This window comes from Protomyctophum bolini (assembly GCF_963924005.1).
Source record: "Protomyctophum bolini genome assembly, chromosome: 19".
NCBI classification, from domain to species: Eukaryota; Metazoa; Chordata; class Actinopteri; order Myctophiformes; family Myctophidae; genus Protomyctophum; species Protomyctophum bolini.
This window is the reverse complement of record NC_137880.1, coordinates 10431451-10447054: the sequence shown is the minus strand read 5'-3', so window position 1 is coordinate 10447054 and position 15604 is coordinate 10431451. Positions and strand designations below refer to the sequence as shown.

The 15604-nt window shown below is 40.6% G+C and overlaps 1 protein-coding gene across 3 annotated transcripts; it reads left to right on the top strand.

Moving 5' to 3' along the window:
* The first annotated feature begins 10148 nt into the window (after positions 1-10148).
* LOC308334335 (cysteine-rich venom protein TEL1-like) lies at positions 10149-15153 on the top strand. Of its 3 annotated transcripts, none has more exons than XR_013965889.1 (9): positions 10149-10185; positions 10525-10597; positions 12285-12400; positions 12531-12621; positions 12939-13087; positions 13481-13575; positions 14080-14162; positions 14585-15044; positions 15085-15153. XR_013965889.1 is itself a non-coding variant. In XM_080791040.1 (8 exons), exons 2-8 carry the CDS (start codon positions 10534-10536, stop codon positions 14698-14700), a joined length of 717 nt encoding a protein of 238 aa, XP_080647166.1. In that variant the 5' UTR covers positions 10149-10185; positions 10525-10533; the 3' UTR covers positions 14701-15056. The 3 variants fall into 3 exon arrangements, 1 of the variants encoding a protein (XP_080647166.1); XR_013965890.1 differs by having other exon boundaries at positions 12936-13087; XM_080791040.1 differs by lacking the exon at positions 15085-15153 and having other exon boundaries at positions 12936-13087; positions 14585-15056.
* The last annotated feature ends 451 nt before the right edge of the window (positions 15154-15604 follow it).

The window sequence follows — 15604 nt, the reverse complement described above, 5'->3', positions numbered from 1 at the left end:
CTTTAGGGGCATAGATGTGTGCGTCACATCTTGTTGTACCAAGTACAGTGATCAAACCATGCTGACATGTGGTCAGTTTGTTTTGTTCTTTAAACATGTGTAAACAGAGGGCTCATGCAGGTCTGTTGAAATCAATTGGATATTGGGAGGCTTTATGTGTTTGTGGAGGATTATAAAGTATATACATATAGTAATACCAACACTGAACCCCTTCGACCTCAAATGTTCAACTGAAGTTGCTCTATGATTTAAAAATGTGTGCAATAGGAATGCATGATTTCCGGTTTAAAAGGGTAGGCTATATCTAGTGACCAGTTCTAACTCTGTCTCACTTTATATTCAGTCTCTCACCTTTTGGCATCAAAAGCTGCTCAGCTCAGCTGCTCTTTCTGCTTCAATTCCAGCCAGTAGATCAAACAACACTGTGAAAGACTTTAGGCATTCAGCAGACACTTTTAAACTAGGGTTTTTTCATGATTCTGAATCCACTCCTTGGGCTAAAAATGGCCATAGCCGTCATCACAAATGTGATGAGGTCAGCAGACCTGGCGTTACATGGTCTGCTATTCCAAATGTACCCGAGGGGGCACATATTTAAACTATTTTCAGCAATGGTATAATATATTTTTTGGTGGGTAGATCTGGTTGAACTTGTCATTATGAAAGTAGCTCTCAAGTCAAAAAAGTGTGGCCACGCCACCCCTACTATAGGGGGTTCCAAATGGACCCTTACAGGTCTGTAACTCTGAGATTTTTACATTCTCAGAGTTATGCTGGTCCTTGAATGAAATGTAAAAGTTTGAGGACGTGAAGTCCACATACCAGCTCTGACAGTGTGATAAAAAACGGTTCCGGAAACGATTCCAACTTCCAAATGTGATGGAACCATCGAACCGATTCCCGTTCCTCGATGTTGGATCCGGTTTCTCCGAATCCTCTGGTTCCAGATCCCAACCCTAGTCGTGTACCATGTCATTTCTGTGTTTTAAGTGAACATAACACTGAGGAGCAATGCCGTTGTGCAAACCTGTATTCTTGTATCTGTCATTTTGTGTCCAGCACCATCAACAAACTGGATGTGTGCACTGCACAGCCCACTGCTTTAAACTTTAAACCTCGGTTTGTCCTTCTGAAGTGTTGATTTTGACAATAAAGTTTGATTTAGTTTAGTCATAGTCTTTTGATTAAAAGTCCATGCAGTACACTGCAGCCCTGAAGCCACAGTACTGTGCTTTTTCTTACTCTCAGCTGCTGGTGTTGCTTCAGTTCCAGACAGATGAGACCAACACCAACACCTTCATGCTCTGTGAACACAGTTTACAATTCAGCAGACACTCTTAATCCAGAGTGGTTTACAGTAAGCAACGTAAACACAAGGTATGGAAAATGCATGGAGGCACGAAAGCCGTGAGAAAACATTCGGTTTGTTCAACGTCCAGGATATTAAATGATCATTAGCCTTAGAATTGTTTGTGTGTCACAGATAGATCAGGTGTGTACTTTATCCTACAGGGCTGCCACGTTTCAGCAAAAGATTTTAGGGGCAAGACTTTATAGTTATAGTTAGATTATAGTCAGGTTTATAGTTTATTTATAGTTTAGGCCAAAATAATAATTGTACAGAATATTTGTTTCCATTAGGACAGACTGAAAATAACTGTTATACTTGGTGTTTAACCATTTAAAGCCCAGCATCCCTATTCTGGGGTGACAAAAATCTACACGCTCACGACGCACAACTTTTGTTCAACTTTGACCCGTCTGCGCGCGTGTGTGTGCGTGTGCAAGGCCTGTAGCTTGATTCAGCAGAGGTATTTCTCTCCTGGCTGAGGCACTACATTATCAGGACAGTTTTGTGTTCACACAATATTTAAACGCCTATTTTGTCCATTGATGGCTGTGCATGCATTACACCGGTATGTTTTCGCCCCTGTCCGTGAGTGAGTCTGTGTCTGTGTGTGTACAGTGAATCTCTGGCACCGGCACGTAAATGTATATTGCTGAATAAAGCCCCACCTCTAACTTCTGTTTTCAGAATCAGTGGGGCCAAATAGTGGTATTGGTTGGTATTTAATACACTTCATATATTATACTTTTGTTCTTCCACCTACTCCATACAGTAGCCTCCCAAAATCCAATTGATTTCAACAGAGTACCTACAGTACAGACCTGAACCCTCTGTTTACACATGTTTAAAGAATAAAACAAACTGACCACATGTTCCACAGCATGGTTTGAGAATTACTACTGTACTTGGCACAATATGATATGACACTAAAGTACATATATGTACATATGCGGTAAATACCACCACACCATTCAACAGCAGCCATTATTTCATCTGAAAGGACACATTTCAAACTATTCAAGGCAAGTATTTTTTTCTACTTTACGTGGATCATCCATGATCTGCTTAAATATAGTAGACGTTGGTGTTAGCCTAATAGAGTACATTTGGAATTATATTCAGAGCTTTTCTTGAACCATGTGATGATTTCGATATGCTCTTATTGTTCTTTGCTCTATCCTTATTTGTCTCATTGTTGTAGTTAGCTGTAATAATGATTAATGTCTTGTGTGTGCTGGCCCCTCTGGTGCTGGCTGAGACTGTCCGCCAGTGGGTGGTGCTGTTTTGCAAGTTATTGTGAGGAGGGTACCTTGTGTTTTAGGACAGGACCCTACAGTCTATGGACAGGACAGGCGTTTGACATTGCGTAATCAAGCCTCTGCTCAAGGTGTGCTAGATTGTAATTAGCACTAGCACAATATTTATTGCAGTTCATTGTGAAGGCACACAGAAACCTGTCAACTCCTTTGGCCCTTTTCCTTTGTTGTGTGACAAAGCATTGTCGGTGAGTGTCTTGCATTTTTATGATGTAAAATGATCATTTATGCTATCTATTCAGTTTTACTCTGGGACTAGGAAGAAATTTAACACCTGCCACAAAACAAAATCAAATAAATGTACATATTTTTGCCAACTGCCTCAAAGCAGCGAGGGCTTATGGAAACACTGTTATTATATCCTAACTCTGACCACAGCTTAAATTTCTTGGCATTATTCATTATCTTGGCACAAATAACACTTATAGCCCCACAACCTTTATTTTGACCTATCTCGTATCTAATCAGAACATGACGCTTTTTATTTTTGAGTGGTGCAACCACTCCAAGGAACAGCAACGGTGGTCTTTAATTGCTCTCCTGGCTGGAACTGCAGCTCACAGTAAGTAATGAATATAAACGGGCAAAAATAAATTGAGAAAGTCAATATGATGCTCAATTATTTACTTTTCACAAAAAAAGCACAGAATGATAATTATTTCCATTTGATATAGGCTACAGTACATATGGTTCTCAAACAAATGTCTCGTCTCCCCTTAACTCTGAAAGTGTACAGTGGGTCCATTTGTATACTGTCAGAGTTTCCGACCTGTACGCGTCAATTTAGACCCCTCTATAATAAACAAGAGCCCCTGGAATGCACTTTACATAAGTTTAAGATTTTTTTGAAAACAGCCAAACGACAAGCTCAAACAGCTGAAGTATAAAATACGATGGTAAAACAGCTTTTGATGCTGCATTAACTAATAAAAGCTGGGGCCGTGTTTCTTGGTACACTTGTCGGCAAATCTCCGAGCCTTGGCAGCAGCTTCCTCACTCCACGACTGTGAGAACATGAGAGAATGCAGGTTTATGTGTTTTACATGATATGAGCGATGATGTCATTAAAGATGCAGTCAGATCAAAGCTCCAGTAGTGTCTTACCATCTTCAGCAGGGGTCTTCTTGCTGGGGGTAGCAGCTTCTTGCTGGGGGTAGGCTTCACACCTCTTATCAGCCCTGTTCTCAGTCTGTTCACGATGTATGCCTTGTCGGCTTCGGTCATCTCTGCACCTGCACAGTGGTGGAAAGTATCTAAGTACATGTACTCAAGTACTGTACTTAGTACAATTCTGAGGTATTTGTACTTTTTATTCCGATTTCCAATACTTTCACTTCTACACTACATCTCAGAGGCAACTATTTTCAAAATATTCCAATACGTTTGAAAACTTGAAAAAGGACATTCCATCATTCCATATAATTCATATTAATAACTTGAAAACAGCCAGCAGAAGCTGTGCCTACTATCTAATCCAAGAAACATTTGCAATTAATTACTGCTGCTGTTATGGTTACTGTGCACTGTACACTATGCCAGGGGTTCTCAACCTAAATACGGTCTAACCTTTGGGCTTAGTTGGTTTATTCTCGGTCGCGGGTGCTGGTTTATTCTCTATCACGGGTGCTGGTTTAGGCTCGGTCTCGGGGACTCGGGGTCTCGGCGGGGGCTTGGGGTTGCAGGGTTTGATCACGGACACAGTTGTTTGGCACTCTGCCTCGTACAGTACCTTGTACAGTGTCCCCGTCCCTTGCTTAGTACCAGAGTACCAGCCACATTCACCCCAGCTGCCAAAGCGATACAGACAGTCAGCTAAACGACAGAACAGAACCAATGTTAGTCAGACAGACAGACGACAAGCAACATTCTCTTGCGTCTGTGTGTGTGTGTGTGTGTGTGTGTGTGTGTGTGCTTGCATTACCTCCAAACTCCTTCTTCCAGTTGCAGAGCACTTTACAATTAATTTTCCTTCTTTTCTTCTCACACACACCCACCCTGAACCCCTCACCACAGTCTCCCTTGCTAGGGACACAGGGACACAGGGACGAACCTACAGTAGTGAAGGGTGGGGGGGGGGACATAAAACATTATATTTCTTTATTTTAATACTGTAATCAGAATATAATCCAACAAATAAGCAGTATAAAACTAGAAAAATAACAGTGATGGATAAATTATGTAAATATTCCATTTGAGTACAAATGAAATGCATAGTGTTTACCAGCAACATCATGGTTCAAGGAAAAAGCTAAGGACTGGCAGTGGTGGAAAGTAACTAAGTACAGTACATTTACTTATACTGTACTTAAGTACAATTTTGAGTTATTTGCACTTTACTTGAGTGTTTCCAATTGTAAATTTCCAATTTTAAAATACTTCTACTCCACTACATCTCTGATCCAAATATTGTACTTTTAACCCACTACATTTATTTTAAAACTTTAGTTACTAGTTACGTTCTAGATTATTACAAAACATACATTACCCACTTCAGCCCTATATACATTTCGGCCATTTGAAAATAGCTGATCTACAAGCAAGATCTACAATGCATCAGAGGTTGAAGATCTAAGATTTAAATGAGACATTCTGCACAATAGTAGGCTACTTTTAGTACTTTAAGCACATTTTGATGCCAATAATTCTGTACTTTCACTCAAGTTTTGAATTCCGGACTTTTACTTGTAACAGTATTCCTATATTGCAGTATTGATACTCTTACTTATAGGTAAAACATGCAAGTACTTTTTCCACCACTGCACCTACATGAACACACCAGAAAGAACAAAAAGATCGAGTAATAATAACCATTCTTATGTTTGAACGTTATTAATTGTGTTTACTCAAGTAGAATACTACAATCTATGTTGCATAAGGAATCGGTAATAAGGCAGCATAAGAAATAAGACTGCATAACGGTGATTATAGGAAAACCCTTTGATCCTCATATTTATACTACTTAGTTCTTACCCTTAGCTTCAGTTCCAGCCAGGAGAGCAAAAAGGACCGTGAGAGAAATTATGTACACCTTCATCCTGAAAGCATAAAACATGCTCTGAGTGGATGGATGGATGGATAGATAGATACAGTAGTCAAAATAAAAGGTAGACACATCATTGTTCTTTTTGTAGCAAGATAACCATTAGTTATAGTTAAGATTAAAGCTGTGGTCAGGGTTAGGATATATAGCAACAACAGTGTCATTATTACAGTTAACTACAAAAATGAGACAAAACAGGGGGAAAAACCTGATGAATGGAACAATAATGAACAGAATATAATTCCAATGGTACTCTATTAGGCTATCTATTTAAAAGTTTGTTGTTCATGTGACATTGCTGACCACCCAAAATGTTCAAATTAAAGACCATTGACATTGACTTGTTGCATTTTATTTCTCCATAATTCCAGAAACCATGGTTCTGACATGAAAAGACAGAAAAAAAGGGAGCATCTCAGTATATGGCATTTAGCAGTGTAGATCAGACAAATGCAATAATCAATTAGCTCAAAACATCAAAGCATACATCAAGCAACTCAGAGCATAGTATAGAAACAAATAATACTGTAAACAGGAGCTTACATTTTGTCGTGGAGAGCTGTGTGAGTGAACTGTGTGTGGAGTGAGTGTTTGTAGGGGAGCACACCTGAGCTGACAATGGCAATCAGCTCAGAGTGCTGATGGCAGACACCTGTGGGTGAATAGTGCAGTGGTGGTGTGGAAGGGGAGTTGTGAAGGGTTTTGTCCACCAGAGGCTGCCATTTGGATTGTCTGAGGAAATTCTCAACACTATCTAACACCAACGTCTAATTTAAGCAGATGAAAAAAGATGAAAAAAGCTAGAAAAAAGACCTCCAATAGTTGTGTTCAGATGAAATAATGGCTGCTGTTGAATGATATCGGCTGGTCTTATGTGGTGGTGGTATTTATATGCTTAAACTATTAGCTTTAGATGCGTGTCACTGTCAATCTGCGTTGACATAGATAAACAGCCAGGGCAATATGTACTTTAAGGGCATGTATGTTTTTTAAGGACATGTATACTTTAAGGGCATGTTCAGTTCAGTTCAGTTTTATTTTGGTCATAAAAGAACGGGGAAAAAACATTACATGTATTCATTTCGTCGTTTTTTTTACCCTAAAACAGAAAGACACACAGGAGAAGACAGATTTGATCACACAGAATCCAGAGTCATAATTTTATCATAATAATTGTGTACTAATATGATTAAGATATGATTAGTAAATATAGTAGGTTATAATAATGTTCTATACTTATCTATTATTTTAGATTTATACATTCTTGTAAATGTATTAATTGAGCTACACTATGTATACTTTAAGGGCATGTATGTTTTTTTTAAGGAAATGTATATGTACTTTAGGGGCATAGATGTGTGCGTCACATCTTGTTGTACCAAGTACAGTGATCAAACCATGCTGACATGTGGTCAGTTTGTTTTGTTCTTTAACCCATTCTGACCGGGCACCCATTTTGGTGTCAGCATCATGTTATGCTTTACCTATTGAAAAATAGCAGATCTACAAGCTCATATCGCGCCACCGAGTGGCGCGATACGAGCTTGTAGGTCTGCTATTTTTGAAAAATTCGAAGAACGACTGACATTTTTAGAATCTGATCTCAGGTCAGAATTGGTTAATCAGACCAGTGTGTGTCCAGTGGAAACCTCGTATGAATCTGATCTCAGGTCAGAATGGGTTAATGGCTGTCAAGGCCAGAAAGTATACATAGATTTAAAAAAATGTCAGCTGCTCCTCGGCTGTGGCCTCCCCGACCACCTGAGAGCATCACAGTCCGTGCAGGATGCTTTTAAAAAGGAAGGACTTTAGTCCCCTTTTAAAAGCATCCACAGACTGTGATGCTCTCAGGTGGTCGGGGATGGCATTCCACAGCCGAGAGGAGCAGCTGACATTTTGGAACTTTGGAAGTTCTCTAGAGCATAATGAAAATCAATAGCTTATCATTACTGGTGTAATGCATGCACAGCCATCAATGGACAAAATAGGCGTTTAAATATTGTGTGATTAACACAAAACTGTCCTGATAATGTAGTGCCTCAGCCAGGAGAGAAATACCTCTGCTGAATCAAGCTACAGGCCTTGCACACGCACACACACACGCGCGCAGACGGGTCAAAGTTGAACAAAAGTTGTGCGTCGTGAGCGTGTAGATTTTTGTCACCCCAGAATAGGGATGCTGGGCTTTAAATGGTTAAACACCAAGTATAACAGTTATTTTCAGTCTGTCCTAATGGAAACAAATATTCTGTACAATTATTATTTCGGCCTAAACTATAAATAAACTATAATCTAACTATAACTATAAAGTCTTGCGCCTAAAACATTTTGCTGAAACGTGGCAGCCCTGTAGGCTAAAGTACACACCTGATCTATCTGTGACACACAAACAATTCTAAGGCTAATGATCATTTAATATCCTGGACGTTGAACAAACAAAAGGATGTTTTCTCACGGCTTTCGTGCCTCCATGCATTTTCCATACCTTGTGTTTACGTTGCTTACTGTAAACCACTCTGGATTAAGAGTGTCTGCTGAATTGTAAACTGTGTTCACAGAGCATGAAGGTGTTGGTGTTGGTCTCATCTGTCTGGAACTGAAGCAACACCAGCAGCTGAGAGTAAGAAAAAGCACAGTACTGTGGCTTCAGGGCTGCAGTCTATACTGCATGGACTTTTAATCAAAAGACTATGACTAAACTAAATCAAACTTTATTGTCAAAATCAACACTTCAGAAGGACAAACCGAGGTTTAAAGTTTAAAGCAGTGGGCTGTGCAGTGCACACATCCAGTTTGTTGATGGTGCTGGACACAAAATGACAGATACAAAAATACAGGTTTGCACAACGGCATTGCTCCTCAGTGTTATGTTCACTTAAAACACAGAAATGACATGGTACACGACTAGGGTTGGGATCTGGAACCAGAGGATTCGGAGAAACCGGATCCAACATCGAGGAACGGGAATCGGTTCGACGGTTCCATCACATTTGGAACCGTTTCGGGAACTGTTTTTTATCACACTGTCAGAGCTGGTATGTGGACTTCACGTCCTCAAACTTTTACATTTCATTCAAGGACCAGCATAACTCTGAGAATGTACAAATCTCAGAGTTACAGACCTGTAAGGGTCCATTTGGAACCCCCTATAGTAGGGGTGGCGTGCAAACACTTTTTTGACTTGAGAGCTACTTTCAAAATCCACCAAAATCAATACCCACCAAAAAATATATTATATCATTGCTGAAAATAGTTTAAATATGTGCCTCCTCAGGTACATTTGGAATAGCGGACCTGGCGTTGCATATAAGGCAAATGCACTTGGAATGGGAAATAGAGCGGGAGAGATGGAATGGTAGGGTTTAATTTGTAATGCTACCGATGTTTTTGTGCACAGCAAGCCAAGAGGTGAATAGTTTCCATAAAATCCTAAATAGTCCAGGCCCTTAGCTTATGAATATTTCACGCTAATTCGTCTAAAAGTGCCACATTTTGCACAGATGTAGCCCAGGGCATGCTCTAATGATTTAGACCAAGTCGGCGACCTTGGGAAACCTTTGCGATAGCTGTTGAAAGTTGGTGTACCATTAACACCCTATATAAGGCAACATTTTCTCAATTTCATGGGACATGTCAAACTTTTTCATGATTCTGAATCCATTCCAAGCATTAGTTTTGCACGAAAAACACTAAATTAGGCCATAGCCACAACCAAATGTGCTGACCTCATCACATTTGTGATGACGGCTATGGCCATTTTTTTGCCCAAGGAGTGTCGCTTGCAATGGATTCAGAATCATGAAAAAACCCTCTTTTAAAAGTGTCTGCTAAATGCCTAAAGTCTTTCACAGTGTTGTTTGATCTACTGGCTGGAATTGAAGCAGAAAGAGCAGCTGAGCTGAGCAGCTTTTGATGCCAAAGAGACTGAATATAAAGTGAGACAGAGTTAGAACTGGTCACTAGATGTATAGCCTACCCTTTTAAACCGGAAATCAAAACATGTATTCCTATTGCACACATTTTTAAATCATAGAGCAACTTCAGTTGAACATTTGAGGTTGAATGGGTTCAGTGTTGGTATTACGATACTATATAGTACTATATACACTTTATAATCCTCCACAAACTCCACATAAAGCCTCCCAATATCCAATTGATTTCAACAGACCTGCATGAGCCCTCTGTTTACACATGTTTAAAGAACAAAACAAACTGATGTCGACCACATGTTCCACAGCATGGTTTGATCACTGTACTTTACAACAAGATGTGACACAAACATAATTATGCCCCTAAAGTATATACATTTCCTTAAAAAAACATACATGCCCTTAAAGTACATATTGCCCTGGCTGTTTATCTATGTCAACACAGATTGACAGTGACACGCATAGTTTAAGCATATAAATACCACCACCACATAAGACCAGCCGATATCATTCAACAGCAGCCATTATTTCATCTGAACACAACTATTGGAGGTAAGTCTTTTTTCTACTTTCAGCGGATCATCTGTTTTCATCTGCTTAAATTAGACGTTGGTGTTAGATAGCCTAATAGAGTACCATTGGAATTATATTCTGTTCATTATTGTTCCATTCATCAGGTTTTTCCCCCCTGTTTTGTCTCATTGTTGTAGTGAATTGTAATAATGACACTGTTGTTGCTATATATCCTAACCCTGACCACAGCTTTAATCTTAACTATAACTAATGGTTATCTTGGTACAAAAAGAACAATGATGTGTGTACCTTTATTTTGACTGCTCCATCTACTGTATCTATCTATCCATCCATCCATCCTTAACTTGTTTTCTTAAGGCTTTCAGGATGAAGGTGTACATAATTTCTCTCACGGTCCTTTTTGCTCTCCTGGCTGGAACTGAAGCTAAGGGTAAGAACTAAGTAGTATAAATATGAGGATCAAAGGATTTTCCTATAATCACCGTTATGCAGTCTTATTTCTTATGCTGCCTTATTACCGATTCCCTACTGCCTTATGCAACATAGATTGTAGTATTCTACTTGAGTAAACACAATTAATAACGTTCAAACATAAGAATAGTTATTATTAGTCAATCTTTTTGGTCTTTCTGGTGTGTTCATGTAGGTGCAGTGGTGGAAAAAGTATACTCACATGTTTTACCTATAAGTAAAAGTATCAATACTGCAATATAGGAATACTGTTACAAGTAAAAGTCCGGAATTCAAAACTTGAGTGAAAGTACAGAATTATTGCCATCAAAATGTGCTTAAAGTACCAAAAGTAAAAGTAGCCTACTATTGTGCAGAATGTCTCATTTAAATCTTAGATCTTCAACGTCTGATGCATTGTAGATCTTGCTTGTAGATCAGCTATTTTCAAATGGCCGAAATGTATATAGGGCTGAAGTGGGTAATGTATGTTTTGTAATAATCTAGAACGTAACTAGTAACTAAAGTTTTCAAATAAATGTAGTGGGTTAAAAGTACAATATTTGGATCAGAGATGTAGTGGAGTAGAAGTATTTTAAAATATTACATTTACAATTGGAAACACTCAAGTAAAGTGCAAATACCTCAAAATTGTACTTAAGTACAGTATAAGTAAATGTACTGTACTTAGTTACTTTCCACCACTGCCAGTCCTTGAACCATGATGTTGCTGGTAAACACTATGCATTTCATTTGTACTCAAATGGAATATTTACATAATTTATCCATCACTGTTATTTTTCTAGTTTTATACTGCTTATTTGTTGGATTATATTCTGATGTAATTTTCATAATACAAAATGCCCAATAAAAACAGTATTAAAATAAAGAAATAAAACAAAACGTTTTATGCCCCCCCCCCCCCCCCCTTCACTACTGTAGGTAAAACCAATGCTCCCATTTCGGTACCGTGTCCCTGTGTCCCTAGCAAGGGAGACTGTGGTAAGGGGTTCAGGGTGGGCGTGTGTGAGAAGGAAACCAGGAAAATTAAATGTAAAGTGCCCTGCAACTGGAAGAAGGAGTTTGGAGGTAATGCAAGTACACACACACACACACACACGCGCACGCACGCACGCATGCATGCGCACACACACACACACACACACACACACGCAAGATAATGTTGTTTGTGGTCTGTCTGTCTGTCTGACTAACATTGGTTCTGTTCTGTCGTTTAGCTGACTGCAAGTATCGCTTTGGCAGCTGGGGTGAATGTGACGCCACCTCTGGTACTAAGCCCCGGACAGGGACACTGAAGAAGCCAGGACTGTACAAGGCAGAGTGCCAAAGAACTGTCTATGTGTCCAAACCCTGCAAACCCAAGACTAAACCAGCACCCGAGACCGAGCCTAAACCAGCACCCGTGACTTCTTCTTCTCAACCAGGGGAGACTGTGACTCCTTCTTCTCAACCAGGGGAGACTGTGACTCCTTCTTCTCAACCAGGGGAGACTGTGACTCCTTCTTCTCAACCAGGGGAGACTGTGACTCCTTCTTCTCAACCAGGGGAGACTGTGACTCCTTCTTCTCAACCAGGGGAGACTGTGACTCCTTCTTCTCAACCAGGGGATGCTGTGACTTCACAATCTGTGAGTTCTTCTCCACCAGCGGAGACTGTGATGGCCAGTGCAGAGATGACCGAAGCCGACAAGGCATACATTGTGAACAGACACAACGAGCTGAGAAGAGGTGTGAAGCCTACGGCCAGCAACATGCTGAAGATGGTAAGACACTACTGGAGCTTTGATCTGACTGCATCTTTAATGACATCATCGCTCATATCATGTAAACACATGCATACCGCTATCACATGCTATGGGAAACACATCCTCTCGTGTCCTCTCATTCTCACAGTCATGGAGTGTGGTAGCTGCTGCCAATGCTCAGAGATGGGCCGACAAGTGTATCTTGGACCACAGCCCCAGTCATTCAAGGAAACTCAGCAGTAAGACCCCTTCAGCATAATTAATAATTCATTCATTATAAGTGTGCCGCAAAAACTGTGGGAGGAGTAGAGCGGCAACCACACTAACCACACTAATTATGGTGAAATTGAAATACAGAATCGTCCCTCATTTGGAAACTGAACGACGTGTCACGTGTCCCTTATCGAACTGATAAGTCAAATACTATGTACCTTATTTGTGGGGGAATCAATCAATGACAGCTGTGTTACATTGCAACTCGGAGGGGAGACTATCTTACAAAACTATTGAAATTGTGCATTTGCTGCTCTCTCTCTCTCTCTCTCTCTCTCAGGAGACATTGGTTGTGGTGAGAACATAGCCATGGGCCACAGCCAAACAGAGAGCTCATGGGCCGATAAGATCCAGATGTGGTACGATGAGGTGAAGGACTTTAAGTACGGGAAGGGCTCTGTCAATGGAGAAACAGTGGGACACTTCACACAGGTATACACTACTGGAATAATGATTTGTGTCTCGTGCAATTCTGGATTAAAAGCTGTATACAGGCTATCATTAACTATTAAAGGCTCATTACATAGTCTGGCTTTTCGGTGGTGTGGTGACCACCGAACTATACACCATGACGTCACAAGCCGCGGTGAAGAGCAAACCACCGCCCCAGCCCTTCTCTCTGTTTTTACTCACCACCGCTCAACGTTATTTCAGCGGCGGTCACCTCACCACTGAAAATCAAGACTATGCATGAGCCTTTAAGGCAGCCGACGGTTCCACACGCTGCACAAGGCGCGTGGATCCATTTGCTAACCTCAAATGGTGCCCCCTGTCCCTGACATGAAAACATTTAAACAGTGGTGTTGTGTTGTGTGTGTTCTACAGGTTGTGTGGTATCGCTCCAACCAGATAGGATGTGCCGTGGCTCACTGCCCCGATGCCAAGTACAAATACTTCTACGTGTGTCAGTACTGTACACCGTAAGTACTACTGTCCCAACACTGTGTACAAATATCTATGTGTGTCACTACTGTCCACCTTAAGCAACGACACCTTGTCACACATTCTCAGTGTGGTCCGGGGACCTCCAGGAGTCCAAATGGACCATTGCTAGTCTGTAACTCTGAGAGTGAAAACATTACTTGATCACGCTAAGGTCACTTCAAAACTGTCTACATGATCTACTAAAAAGACAAAAAATAAAAAAGCAGATCTACAATCCCCAGTGTTAAATTAACACTTTCAAATGCAATAATAGAGCAGTGGTTCCCAACCTATGGTTCCCACCTGCGGTACGTGATGCCCCCTCTAGTGGTACGCAGCAGAGAGAAAAAAGAAAAGACAAGCAAGTAGTTGAAAATCACCAAACATTAGCAAGATTTTCAAGTGGGTTCTGATCCGGTAAAGGTTTGGAACCACTAGTGTAGATGGACATTGTCTCATCAGATGATGTTTAGTATTTGATGTTGTGTCCCTCATTTCAGCGGTAACTACCAGTACACTCACCCCTACAAGGCTGGACCAGCTTGTGGTGACTGTCCCGACGACTGTGATGACAAGCTGTGCAGTAAGTGACCAAAGTGTTTTTCTTTTTTGGTTAAAAGGTTAAAGCCACTCTATTGGTTTCTTTGTGTCATCACTTCCCATTTCACTTGTTTAATCTGCATCATGACTGAGTTCTCTGAGCTAGTAGATAGACATACTCCTGTTACTGAACACACTCTATACTATATAGACTCTCACACAGAGAGAGAGAGAGTACATATTTTCCTTCAGCCTTATATGGCCCAACCCCATTCCTAACCATAACCCTTACCCTAATCCCAACCGTAAATTGAGGCTGAGAGAAGAGGCCCCTTTAACCTTGAGGGGTGCACTGCACACAATATCCAGGAGAAGTTGAGACGTATAATAAATATATTGATATTTCACTGTTACATCTACCACTATCAACTCAATTGATCGTCTGTCTCTCACTCTCTCTATCAGACAACCCATGTCCCTATCAGGATAAGTGGAACAACTGTGCTGATCTGGGGAAATGGGGGTGCAAAGGAGACAAGTGCGAGGCCTCCTGCAAGTGCACCAGTGGTGAGATCGTCTAAACACCGGCCTGCCCACGCCGACTCCACACGCATCATAAGAAACACGATTGAATCCACATTCAATGATATTCCTTATTATGCAAACCTCACCACTGTGCATGCACATTTCTGTGTCCAAAATCACACCACACCAACCCGCCTTTGTTTTAAATGGTCCCCCATTAGCAAGTTGGCCGGAGTTGCCAAACTACGCGCCTGCTATTTGGCTATCATATACTATCTGTCTCTGTGTACTATATACTGTATCCAATGGAAATATCATTCTGTGCTTTTAGAAAATAAAGCATCAATATGAGCATTACAATACTGACTTTCTTCATTTCTTTTTGCCCATTTTGTTAATTGTAAAAAGAAGAAAATAATAATACTGGCACACCAAATCAGACTTTTATCCTATTGGAATCAGATTGTTGTTTTAAGTCTGATTCAACAGCCTAAAAGCACATGGTTTTATTCTGTTAATCTTCTGTAGCCACTTGGGATGGGAATTTTCGATACATTCATTAATTGATACGTTTTGATAACCTTATCGATAGATTAACCTGTTAGTTGATAAGCAGCGTTTTTTCAATCCGTTCACCACTTTTCAACCAATCTTCATATAATTTGTCCTCCTCAATAATGTTCATGGTAAAATACCACAATTTTGTTCTACTCGATCTGTGCCTCACAGGAGGGCTGTGGGCAGTTCAGAAACCATTCCATTCCAAACCGTTCCATTTCCACATTGCAACTTTTCAGGAATAGAAAAGCTGCAGTTTCAATTAGCTTGGATTCCCCATCGATTGTCTTGTCTGTCACACATGCAGAAGCAGAGATGTTTCTGTGGCTACCAGGGTGGGGGGAACTTTTTTTTACCGGACCACGTGTGCGTTCCTCGGCCACACGCACACAGACAGCATTA

What these genes read in the sequence shown, in the direction of transcription:
- LOC308334335 (XM_080791040.1), top strand. Translation starts at nt 10,534, where the DNA reads ATGAAGGTGTACATAATTTCTCTCACGGTCCTTTTTGCTCTCCTGGCT. An exon ending in TCATTCAAGGAAACTCAGCA is followed by an intron (nt 12,622 to 12,935) that starts GTAAGACCCCTT and finishes TCTCTCTCTCAG; the next exon opens with GAGACATTGGTTGTGGTGAG. An exon ending in GTGTGTCAGTACTGTACACC is followed by an intron (nt 13,576 to 14,079) that starts GTAAGTACTACT and finishes CCCTCATTTCAG; the next exon opens with CGGTAACTACCAGTACACTC.